The sequence below is a fragment of the Symphalangus syndactylus genome, chromosome 7 (genome assembly GCF_028878055.3).
Source record: "Symphalangus syndactylus isolate Jambi chromosome 7, NHGRI_mSymSyn1-v2.1_pri, whole genome shotgun sequence".
NCBI lineage: Eukaryota > Metazoa > Chordata > Mammalia > Primates > Hylobatidae > Symphalangus > Symphalangus syndactylus.
Window position 1 is genome coordinate 39,451,752 of NC_072429.2, and position 26,007 is coordinate 39,477,758.

The window sequence follows — 26,007 nt, forward strand, 5'->3', positions numbered from 1 at the left end:
CTACAAAGCTACAGTAACCAAAACAGCATGGTACTGGTACAACAACAGACACATAGACCAATTAAACAGAATAGAGAACTCAGAGAGCTCAGAATAGAGAGCTCCTTTTCCAGGCTTGTGGCTTGATTGGAATTCCCTTGCCAACACTTGACTCTTTTCTAATGTGGTACCTAAACAGTGATGAATATGGCTCTAGAGTAACATGGTGACTCTGAGCTACACACAGTGGGGCAGAAATGGGGCTAAGCTATAGCTAAGATAATATCAATATGGTGTATGTTCTTGTTAGATTTGGTTGAAGGAATGCCTTCAGTGAATGGCTCTAGATAAGATTAAAGGCACGGAGGATGAGTAATCTCACAAGCCTTTTGAACACAGCATGGGTAATTCCTATGATCGGAAACCACCTGTTATTTTATTTCCTCTGTAACATTAAGATCTACCTGTGCCGTAAGATATGCCAGCCTTGAAATGCTCTTGTCCTTTGCTGTATGCTCATCTACCTCTGCTCAATCTGGAGGAACCAGATCAAACGTTGCCTCCTCTGGAAAGCCTATCCTAACCCTTCACTCAGGTCCAGTGAGCAATTCCCAGAGCACTTTGTGTATCTAACCATAGCATTAACCACCTAGTCAGAAACATTTCCTAACATAGCAGGAACTTTACAATCATTTGAATAAATGAATGAATGAATGAACGAGCATGTTAATAATATAATAAGGTAAGATTGACCCTCACGTTTTAAAAGCCTTAATGTAAAAGAGTGAAAATAGAGTGAAGAATCAGAAAAATAGTTCATAATCTTTCTGATTCTTCTTGGAAGGAAGACTATTCTTTGTTTTGAAGGAAAATACCTTTCATTTTTGAACCTGGGGTACAAGATTAGAAGAATCTAGAGAAAAATGCTGATATAAGCAGTTCCAAGCCCCATCTCTCAACAGAAACATCAAAAAAACTAGCAGATACTGTCAAAACCAACTTTGTCAAAACTCCGGAAAGCACTCAAAGGTTTACTGGAAACAAGTGAACACTAAATTAAGAAAAGAAAAACAACTTAAAAACGCTCTTGGTGTTAAATCTCAGTCAAAACATTAGTTGAGCATAGGCTAAAATAACAGAGACTTCAGTGATGACACAACAAAGAAGATAATCTCTGCAAACATTGGAGAAGTCGCTAAACAATGGATAACTACAGCCTTCAACAATCAAAAAATAGCAAACCATGAAGAAAGGAGGAATCTGATTTCCAGAGTTACCACATTATAATATTTAAATGTCAAGTTTTCAACAGCAACAGAAAAAAAATCACAAGGCATACAAAGAAACAGGAAAATATTGCCATTCGAAGACTTAAAATCAACAGATAGAAATTGTCCTGAGGAAGCTCAAACACTGAGCTTTCTAGAGTGAGATTTTAAAACAACTGTCTTGAATATGCTCAGAGTTAAAGGAAACCATGGAAGGAAACCACAAAACAGGTCTCAAAAAATTTAAAAAGACTGAAATAATTGGAATGAAGGTAGGAATCAATAACAGAAGGAAAACTGGAAAATTCACAAAAATGTGGAAATTAAACAGCAAACTCTTAAAAAAAGAGTCAAAAAAAGAAATCACATGAGATATCAGAATATACTTAGAGATGAATTAAAAACAAAACACAACATCCCAAAACTTAAGGGATGGGTGAAGGCAGTGCTCAGAAGGAACTTCACAGCTATAAACACTAATATTAAAAAAGAAGAAACACCTTAAGTCAAAAGCCTAACTGAACACCTTGCTAATATGTTAAGGATTTTTGCATCTATATTCATAAGAGATGTCAGTTTGTAATTATCATTTTTTTGTGATGTCTTTGTCCAGTTTGGTATCAGGGTAATGCTGGCTTTGTAGAATGAGTAAGGGAGAAACTATTTGCAGTTCACATATCTGATAAGGGTCCAATATCCAGAATATGTAAAAAACATCCTATAATTCAACAACAGAAATAACAAGGTGACATTTAAGGTATAAAGAATGAGAGGAAGCCCCCTATGTGAAGATGCAAGGGAAGAGCATTCTAGGAACAGGGAAGAGCAAGGGCAAAGGCCCTGAAGAACAAAAGGCTCAGTGCTTGACAGTGAGACACTTGCAGGGCCTGTGAGGTTGGAGGGTTTTAAGTGAGGGTCAGAGTGGGATAGTACAAGGATGTGGCAGGAAGGATGGGCAGATCATGTCGAGCATGGTCGATATGGTCAAAAATTATTCCCAAATTGCTCAGTTATTTCTAAAACTTTAAAAACTTGTAATAAAAAGGATCTCTTGGTTTTTATCATGTTAGGTCGTGTTATCAGAGAGGTCTGTATCCACCTTGAGCTGAGTTCTGCTAGGTCAGGGGAAGGAGCAAGTCTGGAGAAACGGGTTGGTTATGACATGATCATGAAGAACAGACCATTGGGAAGAAGACAGTTCACTGGCCGGGCGTGGTGGCTCAAGCCTGTAATCCCAGCACTTTGGGAGGCTGAGGCGGGTGGATCACGAGGTCAGGAGATCGAGACCATCCTGGCTAACATGGTGAAACCCCGTCTCTACTAAAACTACAAAAATTAGCCGGGCATGGTGGCGGGTGCCTGTAGTGCCAGCTACTGGGGAGGCTGAGGCAAGAGAATGGCATGAACCTGGGAGGCGGACCTTGCAGTGAGCCGAGATTGCGCCACTGCACTCCAGCCTGGGTGACAGAGCGAGACTCCGTCTCAAAAAAAAAAAAAAAAAAAAAAAGAAGACAGTTCAGAGACAAGCAATATGCAAGACAGGTTAGCAGCACAGCTAAGCATTCCTTGGAGAGTCCTAGAAAACATTTCCTGAAGGGAATCTGACGAGAGGCCAGTTCTGTGATCAAACAGGACCAAGATGTGAACGTTGGTTAATTGTCCATTGAAATATATAGTGGCCCCGGACAACTAGAGAAATTAAGGAGATGGAGGATACTTATTTGTTTGCAGAGCCATCTTTACCACAAGACTACACAATCTTTGAGAAAAGGGACAGCACTGAGTATAGAAATTATATCTCAATCATTTCTCACTCCAGTGTTTAGTGCAGGACCTGGCAGATCATAGGTACTAAATAAAAGTAGCCTAAATGAATGGATGGAGGGAGGTATGGATAGATGGAGGAACGGAAATGGTCGTGTGGATAGATAGATGACCTTTAGAGGCAAAGTAAATGTTTATTACTTCATCATCATTATAATTCATAGAGCCACATGTGAGTATAAAATCCTACTGAGTTTTTGCAAGTTACTTCACTGAAATCTGAGCTCTGACTCTGACAGAGAATAATATACTTAGTTACAAAGTTAATTTAACTCAGTCTGAAATCCAGCAATAGTGCTCCACCATGTTAGAATTCCATCATTCCTGTGAACAGACACTCATCTGTGAGGCTTGATATCATAAAATTCTGCTTGTGGCAAAGAACAGACATCATCTCTAGGGTTGGCTGCTCCCAGAAACTCCTCAAAGCAGGAGTGAGGTCCAAAACAACCATGTGTGTACTTTGAAACCTGCCCCTTTACCATAATTTTATGAATCATCCCCTGACCTAAGCTTGGCCAATGACAGTTCCTCTCCCAGGAAATTTGTAAATTTTGAATTGAGAACTGGAAGAGAGAAATAACTGAGTCAAGTTAATGGCAGAACTCTAGACGGAAAGCCTACAAGTAAAACGTTGCTGCTAGGATCCTCAGAGCAGCTCTGGTCTGCCCTTTTAGAAGACTGGCTGATCTACTTCTCCTATTTCACTACGCAGCAAAAGCAGGAAGCTGAAATGACCTCTCAGTAGAAGCTCTCGAAGATATTGCAGTCATCATAGGGATACCCATGACCCTGAGTTTGGTGGGGACCTGCTTACCTGAGAAGAATCGCATTTCCTCATATCCTTCTCCTTCTTTGCCAGACGCTTTTTTTTCTTGTGAAGAGGTTTGGACTCCAAAATCATTTCCTCGAGTTCAAAGGTAGGATCACAATTCAGCCTGCCTTTCTGCAAGGAAGATAGTTGGCTCAATCCTCAGATTACTGTATCATTCTGAAAAACACACCACATCTAATATGGAAAATAATAGTCTTAATGGAGCAGTCCATGAATAATACTCTGGGATTCCCACTCTAAGTTTTATGTTATTTATTGCTGGCTTCGTTTTCATATTCTTCGTTTATTTTTCTAAACTCTCAATTAGGCCTCAGTGAGTAAAAACAAAAGCCAACTTACAATTAGTTTTCTAAAGTGGAAGCTTTTGGGTTATGTTTCCCAAAGTGTGTTCTAATAATCATGTAGCTCAGAATCACCTAAGTTGCTTGCTCAGCTTCCCACTTCTCCAACCAGACTTCCCAAATCAGGATTTCAGAATGTGAGGTCCAAGAACTTGCACTTTAATAAGCTTCCTAGATGATTCCGATTCACACTAAAGCCAGAGAAGCATAACGTAGAACTTCTTTTGAGCCAGCGTTGATGGCTAATTGCAGGGACGCAACACATAGAAGGAGGGGGAAACAAGAGTTGGGGGTGCCTAGACCTTCATTGCGTCATGTGTTAATTATGGTACAAGTTGCCCCTGCTGGACCCCGCAAAGCAGAGAGGTAAGAACTCAGACCTACCCTCCTGTTGCTCCATAATGTACAGTTCCACCACCCTGCTTTCTTCTTCTTCTCACTTTGTATGTTCTCCTTACCCTCTCATTGGAGCATGCCTCCTACTGTGTGTACATGAAGGATCACACTCTCACATTCCCACAGCAATTGCCTCACTTGGGCTTAAGAATGATTTTTTTGTTTGTTTTTTGAGATAGGGTCTCACTCTGTTACCCAGGCTAGAGTGCTGTGGCACAATCACTGCTCATGCAGCCTCAGACTCCTGGGCTTAAGTGATCTTTCTACCTCAGCCTCCTAGGTAGCTGAGACTACACACAAGTACCACCACACCTGGCTAATTTTTTTCTTCTTTTTTTGTAGAGACACGGTCTTGCCATGTTGCCAAGGCTGATCTTGAACCCTTGATCCTCCTGCCTTGGCCTCCTAAAGTGCTGAGATTGCAGGCCTGAGCTGCCACGAACAGCCAAAACAGAAAACTGAATTGGTTATACAGGCCCTTCAGAAGCCTCTTATAACATATAATTTCAGTTCTAGGCAGAGAGAAGGTGCTAGAGGCCTCACTTGGGATCTTTGGCCTAAGCTTCTGGACTCTGGCTCTTATCAGCATAATGCAGTAGACCACAGAAGTCCACTGGTTTGGGTATCCATCCAATGGGAATTATGTGTCTTTGGTTATCAGTCCTTACAAATATAAATCCCCGAGATAGAGCAAACAAAGGATGAGGGGCAAATGGTGAAATAAATTCCTCACTCCAACTCCAACAATTTTCAATTCTTCGACTCAGATCGTCTAGGGACGCAAACTTCTGCATCTTTAGAATCAAAGAAAACTTAAAAAAAAAAACAACAGATTCATGAGAATGACTATTTGTAGAACTAGGACTTCTTTTCAATAAAAACATACCATAAAAAGTGGTTACAAGCTAGAACTTCAGTTGCAAATATACCTGGATTAGAATCCCACCTTGACTACTTGCTAGCTTTGTGACCTTTGGTGACAAACTTACCCTGTGCATATCTCAATTCTCTCATCTGTAAAATGGGAATTGGGGCTCTCTTAACAATACTGGTGTGATTATCTAATGAGACAATGTGTGAATCTGGCACACAGGGTAATGTGGCACTGAATGGGGGTTATTATGGGTTTGTTAGGATTGACTTACATTAGGAATGAAACCTGGAATGAGCCTCTTCTGAAAAACTGCATCCCAGTTTATATCATTCATATATGGGAAGTTCTGGACATCAGACAACTGAGAAAATCGTTGGTCTGGATTAGGTTCAAGTAGCTGCAATAAAATACAAACATCAAGGCCATAAGAAAGGATAGGAGGACAAAAAAAAATCATACAAATTGCCTCTAAATGTTTTCAAGTGTAGGACTGAAGGAAAAAAGACAGTGTCCCCCATCCCTAATCCCATAAACAATGTAGATCATACATTATTAGAATGAACAGTATGTAGGATTCTGCAATGTGATGAGTAAAAATGGCTTGTCCAACTAAGACAAATATATCTTTGATTCTTGACTGCTCTACTTACTAAGGGCAAATTTGTTCTCTAAATCTTAGTTTACCCATGTGCTTAAAAAAAGGGGTAATAATGTATTTCATAAGATTGCAATCAGGATTAGTGGGAGGCTATTTATACAAAGTGCCTAGCAGAAAACCTATGGTGACAAATGTTGATATATTTTCACAAGTGAAACTCATTTCCTACTAAGAATTTTAGCTGTTTTTACAACTAATTAAAATACAGTGGGGGTGGCATAGATAAGGTGTAACTAAAGTAACTGTTATAGTTCTAGATTTTACTGATTGAGATAAAAGATTTTTTCCCCCTTAACCATTCCTGAGCCAACGTCACACCAATTGTGTGGCTTAAATAGGCATTGTCGGTCCCACTTGAGAATGCTTCTAAAGATGACAACCATGCAACCTCAGGGTGTAATTTGTGGAGTGAAGCAGGGCTGTCTTGGAACTAAGCAGAATTTGCTTATGGAAAATGATTCCCCATTCTATGTCTTTGACATTACTGATGCAATGTCCCTATTCCAAAATACTGAACTTGACTCCAAAAACAAGAGACACAAATGATGACTCCTTAGCCACTAAAGCTATTTTCCATTGCCAGCCACAACTGGTGCAATTTTCTCCTCAAAAAAAAAAAAAAAAGCCAAGCCCATTCCTCTTGGGCCCCTCATTCTTATTTTATATCATCACTCAACGTACGCTTTTGACCTCCTGCTATAACTGTTCTTCATCTGTTTGATGAACATGGGTACCTTGAAAATCTGATGAAAGCTGTGGACCTCATTTATTTGAATACTTGTCAAATTTCACTTCTCAGGCTCTGTTAGATGCTGGGAATACCATGGTACACACGTCAGACATGGTCCCTACCCTCATGAAGCTAAGAGGAAAATGGTGAGTAATCAAGGATCACACAAATGCTGGGCATAATTTTAAACTGAAAAATGCTATGAAGGAAAAATAGTGTTATGTGAACTTATACCAAGAAGGTGATATTTGAGCTAAGAGCTAAAGCTGTGCTTCCCAAACTATGTAGAAGGATCAGTTATTTTTGTTTGTTTTTGTCTGTTTCAATTTCCAATCCACTGAAATCAGTATGTGGTCTTCCTATGCATTGCCAGCATGCAGCACCCCACATAGACACCTTGTGACTTGAGTTCAACAACTGTCAAACAAGCTTGGACCCTCTTCAATAAGACAAGTCCACTGATCATGTGTTTAGATGCTACAGCACTGTCCAGTTGCTATAAAAGTTTCTAAATGCTTCTCTCAAGTTTTTTACTTATAATAGACCTGGAGAAAAAATTCATGGACTAGAACCAGTGAACCATATTGAGTAGTACTGCTTTCAAGGAGGAACTGGAGGAACTAGGAGTGAGGCACTGTTCCAGGAATAGGTACTGGCATGTGCAAAGGCCCTGTGGTGAGAGGAAGACTGGTATGTAAAAGTGAAGAAGGGGAAAAGAAAGAAAAGAAGAAGAAAAAGGCCAAAGCAGTTTATGTGTAGTCAAAGGGGGGACAAAAGTCCAAAAGTTCAAAACAAGGCTTGAGAGGTATTTTGAACTTTTGTACCATAAAATTATTTTAATCTTTATTCTAAGAACAAGGAAAATATCCTGGACTCTCCTTTAACAGACCACTGTGGGGCTGAGTGGGGAATAGAATGGAGTGGTAAAAGTGTATGTGGACAAACCTGTTAAAAGGCTAGAATGATGGCACTTGGGTCAGGGAAATAGTAGTGAGGACAGAGAGAAGTGAAATATTTTAATATATAAAATATAAAATTTCAGAACCTGGTGATGAATTGAATATGTAAATGACAAATGAGTCCTGGTTTCTGCCTGGCATAAGTGGATTTGGATAGAGAAGCCAGTCACTGAGAGAATTTCCTGAGAAGAAATTCAGGAAAGACAAAGATAAAGAAGTCCTTTGAGTTTAAGATGGCTTTGGGACATCCAAGGGGACTCTGAGTTGACTTAATGAAGCCATGTATTTGAAAGCTAACAGCTAGAAAATACACTCTAGAAATGTATATTATCATGACTGTCCCCAATATTGTATACTAACTTCTAAACTTAAACCAGAGAGCCTGCTTCCTTTTGTTACTTCCTTTGGACATGCAGTCTTCCTTCTTACCTTTTTAAGAAGTGACACCATTTCCTGTGACCAGGCAGAAGGGTAAGTTACGACAGTCGTCTCAAACATGTGTACAATTTCCTTGCTGGAAGTACTGGAGCGAATATGATATGGTCTCTTAAGGGAGAAAAGAAGTAAAAGTCTTCATTTGTATAAGACGAAAGAAAAAAATTTTCCAAATGTTTCCAAGCTAAACTTTCAACCAATAAAATACCTATATCAATTTCTAACCCTGTCCAGCTGACTCTTGCTTTGCCACATGTGTAGGTGGTCCTGTGTTGATAGACCCCCTACTTTTTCTTAAAGAGCTGCTAGAAACTTATGGTTGCTTGTAAAATATCATAAATTTTAAAGTTGAATACTCCACTGAGCCAAACAAAACATTCAAGTGGGCTGAATCAGCCTCTGAGATGCTGATTTGAAATTGTTTTATAAGGTATTATGTAAGTATTAACACGAAATACTGGACAAGTCCTCAATAAATGGAAGTCTAAAAAATTATTATGTAAGGGCTGATTGCAAGGAAATCCAGAATTTTACCATACCATCCCTTTCACTGCAACATAATGAGGAAGCTCAGGACAGAAAACTGCTCAGAAAACATCAACTCCAGTCCCACAAATGCTATGAGTCTCTGGTTCCACAGAGTATGGCAGGGTGGAGAATTTTGTGATGAGGCAGAAGCTTTTAAAAAAATTTTGTGGGGGGAAGAACCAGGTTCTTCTACAGTTTTAACTTTGAAGAAAAGTAATTTAAAAAGAAAATAAATTAAACAAAAGAAAACTGTGGATGAGCTGTAGTTTTCACAGCTTTACACTAGAGGACAGGCTTTATCTATATTATTTTGTAGGGGACTCGCCAACACTGAAATTTCATGTCTCTTATGTGAACTGTAAGCTACTCAGAGCTCAAAGCCAGAGATTATACATTCTTGTTCATGAGACCGAGCATTCAGTAGGTGCACAATACATGTTTATTTAATGAACAAAATTTCCATATTCGATTAACTAGCCACAGCACAGTTAATATGGATATACACATTGATCACATGCCTGGCCCCTTTAAGATGTTTAATAAATGACTGTTGATGAATGACCTAAATTGGGGGAAAGGAAAGGGTTTAAGTTTTTCCCTGTAGTAAATCAGTGTTAAGAGGTAATATAAAATAATCAAGTGTTTGAGGTTAAAAGGATTTGGTGTTAAACTTCTCCACTCAGTTTCTGAGCTTGTTACTTCATCTGTAAAATGAGCTATCTCATGAGATTGCTGGAAAAATTAAAGGAGATAATATGTGTAAATTTCTCAACAGTGAGTGGCTAATAGTATTAGACACAATATGAGAGAGATTTTTATTGTTATTGACACAAAGGTAAAAATGGGCCTATGTAAATGTGAATGAATAGTGAACAGCAAAATGAGTCCTCAAGAAAAGTGATGGGAAGAAAGGCTTAATTTTACACACGGCAAGTCAGTGTCAGTTATTCATGGAACCATGAAGTGCCAGGAGGTGACCCTTGAAAGGGAGATTAATTCAAACTTTTTTTTCTTTTTAAGTAAGGTCTAAAAACAACTGCCATATTTTCCCCCTCAACACTAAATAAAGGACCATAGCTAAATCATATGTCTTGGTAATTATATAGTAGAAATAACTCATTAACTCAATATCAATAAAGGAGTGCTAGATGCTTTATCACCATTATCAATGTTTATTGATAATTTAGTAGCCAAAAGGTTAGGTCACTCATATGATTCAGACCAAGTTTATCACGAAGAATCAGATTAGGCTTAGTATACTCAAGCTTCTAGGCTTATATGTGTATGCACATGTGTTTTTTTCTTTTTTCTATGTTTCTTCTTGATTTTAATTCATTGCTGCTTCTCAACCTACTGTTTCTGGGCCACCTAGAAAATAAAATGATTTTATAAACAAATGAATTAACTGATGAATGCCATGAGCAGCTGGTTTAAGTGTATACGTTTTTTTCTAGTTACTTTACAAGGCCATATGACCGAATTTAATTTTTAAAATCTCCAAGACATGTTGGTTTACTAAAAAATAATTACATTGTCTTTATCTTACTCATTAATTTACTTTTACAATTCTAAATTTTAAAATTAACTTGAATTAATCAACTACCAGAATTGTATATTTATTTATTTACCAATTATTTATTGAATGCCTACCATGTTCCAGCACCTTTCTTAGGCATTGAGGGTACAATGAAGAACAAGACACATATGGTTTCTATGTTGGTGGGGCCTAGAGTCTACTTAAGGAAGCATGTAAATTTATTATATAGACTGTATACACACACACACAAATAAACGGGATACATGGTATAGAGAAGAATTACAGTATGCAATCACAGTAGATATCAAACAAGCCTAAGGCAGCATCTAAACTAACTGTGAGCATATAGAGAATAAAGTGGGAAAGGTGAAATGTTATATGGGAACAAATGATGTGTTGTGAATATAATTGTATTTCAGAAGTGCAAAGGCAAAAGAATTGCAGCTAAGCATGTACAATGAGTACAAGACTATGTATACATCTATCCTAAGTTAACACTTTTGGATAATATGAAACTATAAAAGACGTGGACCTTTGCAATGGCAATGAGATAGCAGGGAGTTAGAGAGATGACAAAGCAGATTAATAGTTAAGGGACACATTGATTAAGACTGAAACCAAACTCAGAAATGATGAGAATGTTTTCAAGCATATTTTCTCATTAAGACATACTTTTCTGTAAATAAAAATTTGTACATATGGAGGAAATTGTTTAGCACCCTTCCTCTGTGGTTGAGTTGCATTGATGCTCATAATTAAATGTTACTTGCTTTTCTTCAGATAAGCTATACTTTGAAACATAATTGCAGGTAGCCTAGTTGGTCATTTTTTCCTAGAAGGTGTCTAAGTGATTTGTAGTGATTTGTTCCTCCATTCATTCAATAACTGTCAGGCCTCTGAGGCCAAGCTAAGCCATCATATCCCCCGTGACCTGCACCTCACATCCAGATGGCCAGTTCCTGCCTTAACAGATGACATTACACCACAAAAGAAGTGAAAATGGCCGGTTCCTGCCTTAACTGATGACATTACCTTGTGAAATTCCTTCTCCTGGCTCATCCTGGCTCAGAAGCTCCCCTGCTGAGCACCTTGTGATCCTCACCCCTGCCCACCAGAGAACAACCCCCCTTTTTCCTTTACCTACCCAAATCTTATAAAAGGGCCCCATCCCTATCTCCCTTCGCTGACTCTCTTTTCGGACTCAGCCTGCCTGCACCCAGGTGAAATAGCCTTGTTGCTCACACAAAGCTTGTTTGGTGGTCTCTTCACACGGACGCGAGTGAAAATAACCATGTATTATATACCTATTAAAAGTTAAATACTGTGACCAGGTGAGGCTGCTCACGCCTGTAATCCCACCACTTTGCAGGGCCAAGGCAGGTGGAGTGCTTGAGCCCAGGAGTTTAAGACCAGCCTGAGCACAATTGCTCTGAACCCTAGAAGCAGCTAGCAAGGGGCTAACACAGAAGCACAGCCACAGAAGCTGAGTAAATTGGCTGGGGAGAAAAAATTAAGGGTGAAGTGGGAAAGAGCAGACATGTTTCTACTTTTAAGTAAGTATATGATTCTCTTCTCTGTTTTCCTATATAATCATGAGTAGCATATCTACTTCTTCACTGGATTTATTTAGAAACTTGAAAAAAGCCCATCAGGAGATAAAAGCAGGTAAGACCTGAGGCTTCCTATGTAGGACTTACACATTTGGCTTACAAGGGTGGTCCTTTCACATTAATTTGACTAACTTATCCAAATTTGAATATGCTTAAGAAATAGTGCTACAATGATTTCCTCAGGAAAGGCAGGAGTACGAACAACGAACTAATGAATGTTTGGGTGTAAAATGGACCCTGTAGAGTGAATGAAACAGATACAATTATGAGATCCTCCTTTTTTTTGCTTTAGAAACACTCATCTTTGATTTCCTGAGCAAGATAAAGCCATTGGACCATCATGAAATAACCCCAACTTCTAACAACTGTTCTTAATGTGAATAGGTCAATTACTTGGGAGATGGCATTTTTAATGCAGAAATCGTGATGGTGTGTTGTGGGACCAAAGAAGAGGGCTATTGACAGCAGCAGAAAGAATGACTCCAAAAAGTTAGGAGAGGAGAGCTGCGGTATCTGGATGATGACTTGAGATACCCAATTCCTTAGTTCTGTGGGATAAACAAGCTCCTAAAGTCAGGTCTTCAACTCTTTGGTCTTAGAGGAATCACTGATTGCATCCATCACTGGGACCTTGAGAGTATACAACCTGTTATGGACTGAATGTATGCCCCCAAAATTTCTAAATTTAATCCCTAACCTTCAATATGATGGTATTTGGAGATGAAGCCCTTGGGAGGTAATTAGGGTTAGATTAGGTCATAAGTGTGGAGCCCTCAGGATAGGATTAGTGGCTTTATTATAAAAAGAAAAGAAAGAGATTATCTCTCTCTCCGTCATGTGAGGGCAAGAAAGAAGCTGTCTGCAAGTCAGGAAGAAAGCCCTCACCAGAACCCAACCATGATGGCACCTTCATCTCAGAATTCTAGCCTCCGTAACTGAGAAAATAAATTTCCGTTGGCTAAGCCACCCATTCTGTGGTATTTTGTTAAGGCAGATATTGCAGACTAAAATTTTGGTATTGAGAATTGGGTTGCTGCTGGAACAAATGCCTTAAAATGTGGAAGTGATTTTTGAACTAGTTATTGAGCTGGAAGACTGTGGATGTATGCACTAGAAATACGGATATTAAGGGTGATTCTGGTGAGGTCTGACAGAAATGAGGAACGTGTTATTGGAAACTGGAGGAAAGGTGATTCTTGTTTTAAAGTGGCAAGGAGCTTGTCTGGACTGTGTTCTACTATTTTGCAGAAGGTAGAAATTGTGAGTGATGAAATGAGATATTTAGCTGAGGAGATTTTTTTTTTTTTTTTTTTTTTTTTTTTTTTTTTTTGAGACAGAGTTTCGCTTTCATTGCCCAGGCTGGAGTACAATGGTGTGATCTCAGCTCATTGCAACATCTGCCTCCCAGGTTCAAGTGATTCTCCTGCCTCAGCCTCCCGAGTAGCCGGGATTACAGGCATCCACCAGCATGCCCAGCTAATTTTGTATTTTTAGTAGAGATGGGGTTTCTCCACGTTGATCAGGTTACTCTCGAATTCCTGACCTCAGGTGATCCGCCCGCCTCAGCCTTCTAGCTGGGATTATAGGCATGAGCCACTGCGCCAGGCCAGCCGAGGAGATTTCTAAGCAAAACTTTGAAGGAGTAACTTGGTTCCTCCTGTCTGCTTATAGTAAAATGTGAAAGGGAATGTTTGAATTGAAGAAAAAATAGTTAAGCAAAAAGCAACCAGAAATTGAAGATTTCTATCCATATTGCAGAAAATGAGCAAGCTGTTCTGAAGAGAACACTAGAGTGTAGCTGAACAACCAATTGATAGACATTGAGGGCATAGCTCATGAACTTAATTAGTTATCTCAACAGAAGCCAGAAATAAAGATGGGATTATACTGGCAGATGCTGCCAGTTTGAATTTATGAGGAAAGGCTGTCAGACTTCTTGGATTTTACAGGCTGGGACCGTAATGCTATCCAGCTGTGAACATGTGCTATCCTTCAAGTAAAGGAAGAATGATCATGAGGGCGATTCACAGATCATCAGGGCTGCAATTCCCTCTACAGGTCCAGAGTGCACTGGCTTGGGGAGTGGGGTTGTCTCCACCTCTGTTTCGAAGGGCAGGACCACCACCCAACAGAGCTATGTAGACAGAGCCTTCGAAGAGAGCCATGTGGGTAGTGCCTTTGTAGAGAGCCACTTAAGCAAGTCCCCTCTCCCCATCCCCAGCCATGAGAGTGATGCTCCCATGCCCATGTAGATCTAGAGGGCAAACCAACAACTCAAAGAAGATTATTCTCGAGTTTTAAGATATAATAGAATTTGCTTTGATATGTTCTGGAGTTGTTTAGGAGTTGATGCCCCTTCCTTCTTTCCCATTTCTCTTTTGAAATGTTGGAATGGGATTGTCTATCCCACAGCTATGGTACCATTGTATTTTGGAAGCACATAACTTGCTTGTTTTTGTTTTGTTTTGTTTTGTTTTGTTTTGCTTAATGATGGGGTCTCACTCTGTAGCTCAGGCTGGAGTGCAGTGGCACGATCATGGCTCACTACAGCCTCTACCTCCTGGGCTCAAGTGATTCTCCCACCTCAACCACCTGAGTAGCTGGGACCACAGGCTTGCCCCACTATGCCTGGCTAATTAAAAAAAAAAAGGTTTTTTAGACACAGGGTCTCCCATGTTGCCCAGGCTGGTCTCACACTCCTGGGCTCAAGGAATCCTCCTGCCTCCTGCCTCTTAAAGTGTTGGGATTACAGGCATGAGCCAGTGCCTGGCCACTTGTCTGCTTTTATAGGTTCATAGCTGAGGAGAAATTTTGCCTTAGGATGAATCATACCTCGAGTCTCACCCTTACACAATTTCTATGATGTTTAGATGAGATTTTGGACTTTAGACTTTAGAGTTGATATGGGAATAAGTTAAGACTTTTGGGACTGTTGAATATATGTATTTTGCATATGAGAAGGACATAAATATTGGAGGGGTCAAGGATAGAATGTCATGGACTGAATGTTTGTGTCCCACTCAAAATTCAGATGTTGAAGCCTTAACCCTCAATATGATGGTATTTGGAAATGGAGCCTCTGAGGGGGAATAAGCGTTAGCTTAGTTTATGGGGGTAGGTCCCTCATGATGGGATTAGTAGACTTATAAGAAGACAAAGATCTCTCTCTGCCATGTGAGGACCAGAAAAAAGGCTGCTGTCTGCAAGCCAAAAAGAGACTTCACCATAACCCAACCATTCTGGCATCTTAATCTCAGACTTCCAACCTCCATAACCAAGAAAATAAATGTCTGTTATTTAAGCCGTCCTGTCTGTAGTATTTTATTATGGTAAGCAGAGCTGACTGAGATATAACCTTAGGAGTGTATTTCCATTATGTAATAGTTTGCACAAATTGTATAAAATATGTTTCAGCGTATTTGCTTTCTTTTCATCTCTTTTTTCTGGGAAAGAGTTTCTTAGTTTAAGAAATGTTTCCTTTAAAAGGAAATGACTCTAATTTGTCACCAAACCCAGAACCCAGGAGCCAAGTGATAGAAATCCAACAAGACAGAGCATGAATTGTGTTGTATTAATAATTCACACTAGCCTTGGTGAGGTATGTCTGAATTAGAGTCCTGTACTATGACTGCAAAATGACTTTCTTTAAGCAAACACAGATATTTACACAAGATATTCAGTGAGGTGTATTGATTTCCCCTCTTTGGGAGTTTATAATATCCATATTATTCCTTCACTTTTAACTGTGTAATTTAATGGTAATTGACATGGTTGGTCCCATATGCGGGACAAATGAATTAACCTGTGCAGAAATCTCAAGGGGTGTTATCAACATCACATGGCATAGCTGATTTCAGCTTTCAAGTGAACCGCTTGGATCTTAGCAAACAATACATTCTTTCATTCTAAAATAGAACTTGCTGGAAAAATAACCAAAGAGGAAATGCTACTACAGTACCCGGCCTCTCAGCAGTTCATATGCTGTCACTCCCAGGGACCACCAGTCAACAGCAAAGGAATAGCCTGCTCCTTTTCTGGAGCAGAACATCTCAGGTGCTGAAAAACATGAAAAATTAAACCAGTTTGATTCCCTGAGACATTAATATTATATTTTCTCAACATGTTCCTCCAAAGGAGAATTACCAGGATCAAAAACATAAACACTTTTATGGATGTTTATCATCCGTTGCTAGATTGCTCACAGCAGGCAAATATTTCTAATTTTCTAATCTCTCTCAGTAGCCTCATTCATCAGCCAACACACACAGGCATGCACAGGCCTTCATGGATAAACTCTTTCTCTTATTTAGATCATGCACTGATTAAAATTTGGGTCCTATTGGGCCTCAAGTACGTGGCTCACCCTGAAATCAAGAAGGTTAAGAAGATGTTATTTGTTTTGATTGGGAAGGTTTGAACTAAAGGATCTAAATTTCTATAACAGTCACAGACAACATGCAGAATTTGGTACAGCATACATTGAGTAATCTCTCTATCTCAGAGTCACCTGGAAGCAGCAAGGGAAGCACTTGCAGCCATCTGTTGGGGATGAGGGAGGGAGAAAAGAAAGAGCGAGCATTCTGGAGAGTGTAAGGTTTTACAACAGCTGTGGGTTCTTTACACTTTGTAACTGTAGTTCTTTCAATTGATTCCAGTGGAAGGCAGAGCTACAGTCAATTTTACCCCCAGAGAGGACCCCAAGTTATGCATTCTCTAAGTACTTTGACACACCATGAACCTTTTACCTACCCTTCTAAGAATAAACCTAACTCCCGAGGGATGTAATAGGGAGAATGAAGCACAAAGCAAAGGCAGGGAATGCTTCTGCATGCTCACCACCATATTCCTATTGTCTAGTACAGAATCTGGCATTCAGAATCACTGGAGAGAAATTTGTTGAATGAATGAACAAATCAATTGCTCAAGCAATAGTTGTGATCATTAGCTCTGGAGCTGTGCTCACTGGGTTCAAATTCTACCTTCACCACTTATTGTGACCTTGAGCAAGTTGGCAGAGCCTAAGAAACAGCAAAAGCAGAATAAGGCAATCTTTCTCTTTTCTTTTCTTTTCTTTTTTTTTTTTTTTTTTTGAGACAGGGTCTCACTCCGTTGTCCAGGCTGTATTGCAGTGATACAATCATGGCTCACTGCAGCCTCAACCTCCCAGACTCAAGTGATCCTCCAACCTCGGCCTCCCGAGTAGCTGGGACTACAGGTGGGTACCACCACATCTGGTAAAATTTTTGTGTTTTTTGTAGAGACAGGGTCTTGCCATGTTGCCCAGACTGGTCTTGAACTCCTGGGCTCGAGTGATCCACCTGCTTTGGCCTCCCAAAGTACTAGGATTACAGGTGTGAGTCACTGCACCCAGCCAATAAGGCAATTTTTATAGAGTCAGAAATTAACAGTGATAATCCATGTCAAAGTCTCAGTATGGTACCTAGCATTTATAAAGTGCTCAGAAACATTGGGTAGGCTTCCAGAGAGGCAAACATTCATAATAATTGACCTAGTTGCAAGATATGTACGGTTGATCCCAAGCCACCTGTATAAAATGCTGGCTCTGGGCAAAGGAAACTGGTATGACATGGGTCCTGCACACACAGGTTTTCCCTACCCAGTGCACTCATGTTCTTTTTAAGTAAAATCCTGTGAACAACATCCAACTAGAGAGGTAAAGTGTTTACATCCCAATGCCCAGGACTGGCCCTGACTATAAGAGCTTGATGCAGCAGGAATAAGTAGGGCTACTTCCCTAGTGCATTCACCTTTCATGCATCACTGCATCCTTCCTGCAAGTCACAGCACCCAGTGCAATTTGGGAGATAATGGCCCTGACCTCACACTACTCCCACAGACAGGATGGACTATATTTCTGCTCTCCCTTCTCAGTATCTCACAACAAGTCATATCAGATAGTCCCTAGGTGATGGGTAACACACACGTCACTTAGAGAAGCTACAAATAACTTTGAGGATAATCAGAGCCACTGTGCTAAGAAAATGCCTAATAGAATAAACATTACTCTATAAAAGTTATGTATCTGTCATATTGGATTATCCTTGGGGTTTACATGAATATTCTTTTCACTTTCTTTCTTCCAGCTTTATTTATCCAGTACTCTTTTTTAGTCTCTTCTGCCTGGTCTATTTTCAGGCATGAAAACATTTTAAGACACATTTATTCATTCAGCAAGTATTCATGGTATGCAAGGCACTGAAGCATTTTGGTGGAATATTAAGAAGAAACTTTATGACAACATACAAAAACATAACAGATGAGTAATTCTTTGAGCCCTCAAATAGCTGAGAAACCAGAGCAGGAAGATATTGAAGGGCTATCACCAACCCTTCAAGAAGATTCCCTGCACCTAAGAGAGTACTAAGAGAGTTGGAGAAGGGCTAAGTGTCCCTCAAAAAAGCCACTGAGTATTTTGTTTGGTATTGCTCATTATGTATTTCTATACATATATTCAGAAAAGTAAATAAAACACTGCAGAATTGGCAAACAGTTATAAGGAAATGTCCACGTAAACATGATACAGGTCAAGAAATAGAATCTTGTCCCCATCACTGTGTCCTGTTCTGTTCATAACCCTAGATGTCACTGTGCTAAATTTTATGTTAATAATTTTCTTGTTTTTCTGTATAGATCAATCTCTATGTACATAGTTTTAGACAATAGTTTAGCTTTGCCCATCTTATATAGCTCTCAGAAACTGTGGATAAATTGGCTAGCTACCTATTTATTTATTTTGGTGCTTTATAATAAAGGAAACACTAACAAAGCAAAAAAAAATCTATGCCTTGTATTCTATTAAATTCCATTAAATTAAATCCTATTAAATCAAATAATATTCCTTGTATTCTAATCTATACATTTAATGGAATTAATTCACGGAACTTTACAAAAATGATTCTAAATTTCATCTACAAGAAAAAAATTCTTGAAGTAATATTTTTGGAAAAGAATAAAGAGAGAGTCCTGCATCCCATGTATTAACCTATAAAGCTACAAGATTTGAAATCTACAGAATATAGATGTTAGTACAAAAATGTATTTAGTTTATGATGAACATATTTCAAATCAGCATGGAAAGGGACTTATTTAATACATAGTCTCAAAACAATTATTTAATAATCATACAAAAATAAAGTCAGATCTTTGCCACATAAGTTCAGTCAGAATAATATACAACTGAGTTAAGTAAAAAATTGAAACCATAATCAGAATAAAAAAATTAAGCAAACACATCTAAAATCTGGTAAGAAAGTCTTGCTAAGAATAGCATCGAAGTTAGAAAACATAAAGTAAAAAGACGAGTGGCTTGATAATATTTTAAGCAAGCTTTTCATGTCAAAAATAGGCCACAAAATAGCAAAAAATTAAAAAATGAGAAATTATATTTGTAATGAAATGTACAACAAATATGATACACTAGGATTTCATATTCCAAATATATAAAAGGCAAGAATTATTTATATAATCAATAAGAACCATTGGAATAGGATAAAAGTATTAACACCTTAGTAGAAAATGAGCAAAGAATTTGAACAGGCAATTGACAAAAGAAGTCAAAGAAATACTGTGGTGATATCATAATGTCATATCATTTTTACTTATCTTTTTTGGGACAATTAAAGATACTGATAGTGTAGCACTGATGAGAATGCAGGAAAATGAATATCTTCAGACACTTCCAGAGCAAGTACAAATTAATATGAATTTTCACAACAGAAATTCTTTTGCTCTTTTAATTAATCAAATTAATTTTAATTAAGAAGTAAAAATTGCATATATTGTATACGACACTATGTTTTGAAATAAATACATTGTAGAATGGCTGAATAGAGCTGATTAACATGTGCCTTACCTCACATTACCCACATTACCGTTTTCTGTGGTGATAACACAAAATTTTCCTTGAGTGATTTTCAGTAAGAGAATACACTATTATTATTGAATGAAAATTTATCACAAAGAAATAACTAAGTTCCAGGACATAATTCTGCTAACAGGATTTTTACTACAAATTTAAATGTACAGGTTGAGTATCCCCTATCTGAAATACTTGGGACCAGAAGTGTTCTGAATTTCAATTTTTATTTTCAGATTTTGAAATATTTGCACTATACTGGTTGACCATCCCAAATCCCCAAATCAATCCAAAATAATCCAATGAGCATTTCCTTTGAGTGTCATGTTGGCGTTCAAAATGTTTTGGATTTTGGAGCATTTTGGATTTGGAATTTTTGGATTTGGGATGCTCTATCTGTATTTCAAAATGAGAAACAACCTAACATTCAACAACAAAAAATTGATTAAGAGAAGTGGGTTTCTATTTTAGCAGAGGCATGTTTATTGACATGAACAAAGGGTCAGTATTGCAGCATGTTAAGAGTTAGGGCTCTGGCATCAGACCCCTACGACTGCCTCCAGCTTCACAGTCAACAAGTTTCTTAACCTTTCGGTCTGCTAATTTCTGAAGTGAGAACAATATATACTATAACCATAGTACTATATATACAATGTACTACAATAATTATATGTTAATATGCTATAATAAAACTGCAGTGATAGTACTGCCCTCACAGAACTGTTTTTAGTTTAAATGACATAATGCATGCAGTTAGAACAGTGCTTAACATTTAGGAAGAGCTTAGCAATGTCAGCCATTCTACCTTCATCACTGTCACATCATTGTCCATGTCTCAGGCACTGCATGTTTCTAGACTTGGGTTTAATTTCATGCTCTGCCAATCACTGGCTGTGTGATTATGATCACATCACTTTCTCTCTCTCTGGGCCTGATTTTTTTTTAACTTATAAAATCTAAACAATAGTAAAACCTATTTTATGGGGTTGAGACTTTAATAATAAATGTTAAAAACTTAGCAAAGTGCTTGGAACAATAATTGTTCACTATATGATGCTATCATTATTGTTACATTATAAAATGAAAATTTAGGTTACATTTAGCATGATCAAATATTTTTAAAATGTAAACAGTATGTGTTTGTGCTTAGGAAAAAATGTCTGGAAATAAACCGTAAATATCTATTGGCAAAGGGATTAATTTACTTTCCTTTTGCTTACTAGTCCATAGTGAACTTATTTTATATATATATACACACACATACATATACATATATATACATACACACATACATATACATATATATAGATACATACATATATAATTTGGAGGAGAATGTTTTATTTTTATTTTTATTTGTTATTTTATTTATTTATTTTTTTTGAGATGGAGTCTTGCTCTGTTGCTCAGGCTGGAGTGCAGTGGCACGATCTCTGCTCACTGAGAGCTCCGCCTTCCGGGTTCACGCCTTTCTCCTGCCTCAGCCTCCTGAGTAGATGGAACTACAGGTGCCTGCCACCACGCCCAGCTAATTTTTTTGTGTATTTTTTTTAGTAGAGACGGGGTTTCACCGTGTTAGCCAGGATGATCTCGATCTCCTGACCTTGTGATCCGCCCGCCTCGGCCTCCCAAAGTGCTGGGATTACAGGGTGAGCCACCGCGCCCGGCCGAGAATGTTTTAATTGGTTAACTCTAAGTAATCTGGATGATATTCACACAGACAAAGGAGAAGAGAGAAGGAATAATGGAGGGACCAGAGGGAGCAGAGAGGTAGAAGACAATAAATTGTAAAAAGCAAAACTTCCTTGCTGGATGGAAGGTGGTGAAGAACTGGCATACTGACTTATTATTTACAGAGCTATCGAACTGATTTAAAATATGCTCAGCATCTTGTATTAGATGAATATTTCTCCAATCTTCATTCAGTATTTTGGTTAGTTTTCTTTCTTTTTAGAATTCTTTTTGTTCTTTCTGGTGAATTGCTACTTAGTATCCTATAGAAGCACTATAAAATGGGTGCTGATAGATTTGGTAGATTTTACCAAATCATTGGGAGCATAATTTTTAAAAAGAGACAGCAGACTTCTACCCACAATACCTCTGGGAAAGACTCCTATCCAAAAGGAGGAGTGTGGCAATCACATAATCATTTTGTAATAAGACAAGAAACATTTCCAATATGTTAGCCTAACTAAGTTGATTTAGAATCATTTAAAAACCACAGATAAAAATATTTACAAACATATTTTTATTTCTTGCTAATCTTCCTTTTAAAAAAAGCTTGATTTCTGAAATCAGACAGAGCTTGATTTAAATCTAGACTTTTCAATTATTAGCCATGTGATCTTGGCCACATTATTTAGCTTCTGATTTTTCTCATTATAAGGTAGTGATAAGTATAGTCTGCCCTATAGGGCTGCTGAGAAAAATAAATGAATAAATGAATGTAAAACATTTAACACCTTGTCTGGTCCGGGGAAAGATTTCAAAAAATATTAGTCATTGTTAATTACAAGGGTAAAAGTGGAAAGTGCACAGAATTTTTCCTAGGTTCCAATTTCCCAGTTCTATCTTGTGAGAAGACTAGAAATGCCAACTTTGAAAAAATTACATTATACAGATATTGTACTTAAAACCACTGGGGAGAGGAAAGAAAGGTGGCCTCCCTGTACTTCTCTCACCATGGAAACCAACCCTGGAAACCCAGATGCACATTTTCTGATTTGGCTCCAAGAAAATAGCCCTTAATATGGAAACCCAGGAAACCTGGAGAATAAACTCATCAGAGCAGCAGGCTTGGATATGCTTTTTTATCATTTGAGTACCCTAGGTTTTAGGCAGAAAATGGGCTGAATTATATATGTCCATTATTTTAGAAGTGACAAAAGAGATTTATTCCCCCCACTGGTAATTGAAAGCCATGAAATTTGCAGTTGTTCAAATATCATAGAAAATAAGGCTCATTTTTTTTCTCATACAAGATTTCTGTTGGAAAGTGAGGTGGCTCTGCATGTAGGGGGTTCTCTTTTCCTCTCTCTCTCTCTCTTTAGTTACATGGGGGAAGAGAATGAAATATTAAAAGAAAATGGCATTGCTCTTGTCCTTGATTTCAAGTTGAAATATTTTGCCTTTGAATTACTCTGACCATATCTAGCTGAAACAATTCATTCCACCCCGACTTAATCCCACCAGTTTAAACAGCAACATCACCACATCACCTGCTTTAAGCATCTTAACTAATTAGGGTAAAGCATGAGTAGATTTTTGTTGTTGTTGTTGTTGTTTGTTTTTTCTTTTGAGATGGAGTCTCACTCTGTCACCAGGCTGGAGTGCAGTGACGCAATCTCAGCTCACTGCAACCTCCGCCTCCCGGGTTCAAGCGATTCTCCTGCCTCAGCCTCCCAAGTAGCTGTGACTACAGATGCACGCCACCATGCCCAGCTAATTTTTGTATTTTTAGTAGAGACGGGGTTTCACCATGTTGGCCAGGATGGTCTCAATCTCTTGACCTCGTGATCTGCCTGCCTCGGTCTCCCAAAGTGCTGGGATTACAGGTGTGAGCCACCGTGCCCCGCCAAGCATGAGTAGTTTTTAGTCTTCTATCATCAGACAGCAACTGTGCAGTGTCTAACTTCCTGTTTTTGCTGGATAAGGAGCTCGCCTAATGATAGCTCAGTCTGTTGCCTAATAAGTTTTAGTCTTATTTGCTTATTACATTTACTTTAGATACTTTACAATTCAGTTCTGTGAATTTTAAAACTATTCTCATATCTGATTCAAAGCTCCTTCACCCACCCCGCTGGGCTGGTTTCAGCCACCCCGGTATGGAGGTGGAGGATTGATCTGGCTCTCACACATGTCCTTCTATCTTTTCCTAGAAAGCACTATTTGTTTTAGGACATGAAAGAAGGGTAGTAGAGGCAGAGGGGTCCTCACACATGTGCTACCCCTACAGAGTAATCTCTCTTTAGGGGTCTGTGGCGGAAGTTGTAAATCCTAGCTACATGGAGGAATTACGCTGAAAGCTTTAAACCACCCTATGCCTAGGCTCCACTCTCAGTGATTCTGGTATGTTGAGCTCTATTGGGACTTGTGGTGATTTCAGGAAGTCACACTGACAGGAGCCTCCCTCCCTTCCAGGCTATACTCCTGGTCATTGGAAGGTCCCATGTGAAGGTGGATCACAGCCTGTAGCTAATTTACCTCACTTCTCCCCAACACAGTCACATTCACTGCATACCTGTCTCCTGCTGCTATGATCCTCAGAAAGACTAGCCCCCAAACTCATCAACCTTCCATGGCCAACCAGGCTGTGTTATCTCCAGGACCAGGCAGCAAGTCCAGTAACTACACAGATATCTAACCAAGAATGAAATTCCAGGTATCTTTTCTTGCAGTCACTCTAAGAGTTTACAGATAATTCTCTTGAGATCTGACTCACTTGCCATAGGAGCAACCACAGGGAGAAGGGAGGGAGAACTCCCTCTTTCTGAATACTGTGTGCCCCCTCAAGGACACCAGCTCTCTCCTTGCATTGTTGAGGCTGGACAGGAAGTAAAGCTAGTTCTGCTAAAAACTAGTTCTGGTGTCTATATAGAGATGGCTGCTCCCAACAGGTGAACTTAAGAGTTTTTGTAGTTGATTTGTTACCACAACTATACATGAAACCAACTGACAATTTTGCATCTAACACTATCTTTTTGGTCACCCCTTAGTAAATGCTGAATTGTCAAGGCAAAAACCAGTTCCTCACCTCGCTACACACAAAATAATGCAAAGACATTTAAACTTTCTGAGGCAGAATTTCCTCACCTTTATTTATTTTTAAAAATAATTTATTTGTTTTTAGAGACAGAGTCTCACTTTATCACCCAGGCTGGAGTACAGTGGCATGATCATAGCTCACTGCAGCCTCCAGCTCCTGGACTCGAGCAATCCTCCTGCCTTGGCTTCCAAAGCAGCTGGGACCACAGATGCATGCCACCATCCAGCTCCAGAATTTCCTTATCTTTAAACAGAAGAATTTATGGGATTGTTGTGGCACTACAAGTAAATCTAAAATTACAGCTGGGAATGTATTTTGTAAAGTTTATAGCTCTATGTATGTAATGCAGTATTATGTAAATAATGGTTAAAATAATACTTTGCCACTTATTACTGTTTTGCTTATTACTGTTTCCTACTTCTTTGTTTGTTTGTTTTGAGACGAAATCTTGCTCCGTCGCCAGGCTGGAGTGCAATGGTGCGATCTCGACTCACTGCAACCTCCGCCTCCCAGATTCAAGCGATTCTCCTGCCTCAGCCTCCCGAGTAGCTGGTACTACAGGTGCGTGCTACCACACCCAGCTAATTTTTGTATTTTTAGTAGAGACAGGGTTTCACCATGTTGGCCAGGATGGTCTCAATCTCTTGACCTCATGATCTGCCCACCTCGGCCTCCCAAAGTGCTGGGATTACAGGCATGAGCCACTGTGCCTGGCCTTGTTTGGTTCTTTTTTTAATAAATCTGCTCCCACTAGAATGTAAGCTCCAGGAGCTGAAGACCTTGTCTGTGTTGCTTTCTACAGGGTCACCGGCATCTGAAACAGTGCTAAGCACACAGAGACTGTTAGTAGGTATTTACTGAATTAGTTAATATTTTTGTTAGGAAGTGGGTACAAACGGTCTTCCTTGACTCATGAAATAAGTTTTCAAAATGTAATCAATGGTCCTTTCCTATCAAAGTCATCTTGGGTGCTTGCTAGTGGAGAAGACCCATGAAATCAGAAGCTCCACAGGTAAAGTCAGAGAGGAACTTACCAGTTCTAGCTGCAAATCCCCACAGATGATTCCACTTGTAATAAATGGTATTTACAGGGAAGAAAAAAAAAGCCACTCATGAAACCCATACCCATGTAAGGCTTGGTGCCAGCCATGGTGGTAATCTGTGTCTCCCTGGGCAGCATCGCAGCAATGTTGAAATCTGTGATGTGCACGTGCCCTGCAGAGAGAGAAGAACCACACAGAAAGTTAAGTCCCATTTAACCCAGTGGCACAACCATGCTTCTAACTGAAAGCACCCAATTAGTCTGTTAATTCTTGTAGGCCAGTTGCAGTCCCTCCTCAAGGCCAACATGGTCTTAGACCAGCAATTCTCCATTTCATGATATGCAATGAT

General features: G+C 39.0%; 1 protein-coding gene across 4 annotated transcripts in view; it reads right to left on the reverse strand.

The window, feature by feature from the left end:
• STK32A (serine/threonine kinase 32A) overlaps positions 1-26,007 on the reverse strand; it is a 179,237-nt gene that overhangs the window by 36,580 nt on the left and 116,650 nt on the right. For all 4 annotated transcript variants that reach the window (XM_055285743.2, XM_055285742.2, XM_055285741.2 and 1 more), the window contains exons 7-11: positions 25,741-25,830; positions 15,933-16,030; positions 8,294-8,410; positions 5,789-5,914; positions 3,889-4,017 (exon numbers count right to left, since the gene is read on the reverse strand). In XM_055285743.2, the coding sequence (XP_055141718.1) occupies positions 3,889-4,017; positions 5,789-5,914; positions 8,294-8,410; positions 15,933-16,030; positions 25,741-25,830 (560 nt within the window). The remainder of the gene's footprint in view (positions 1-3,888; positions 4,018-5,788; positions 5,915-8,293; positions 8,411-15,932; positions 16,031-25,740; positions 25,831-26,007) is intronic.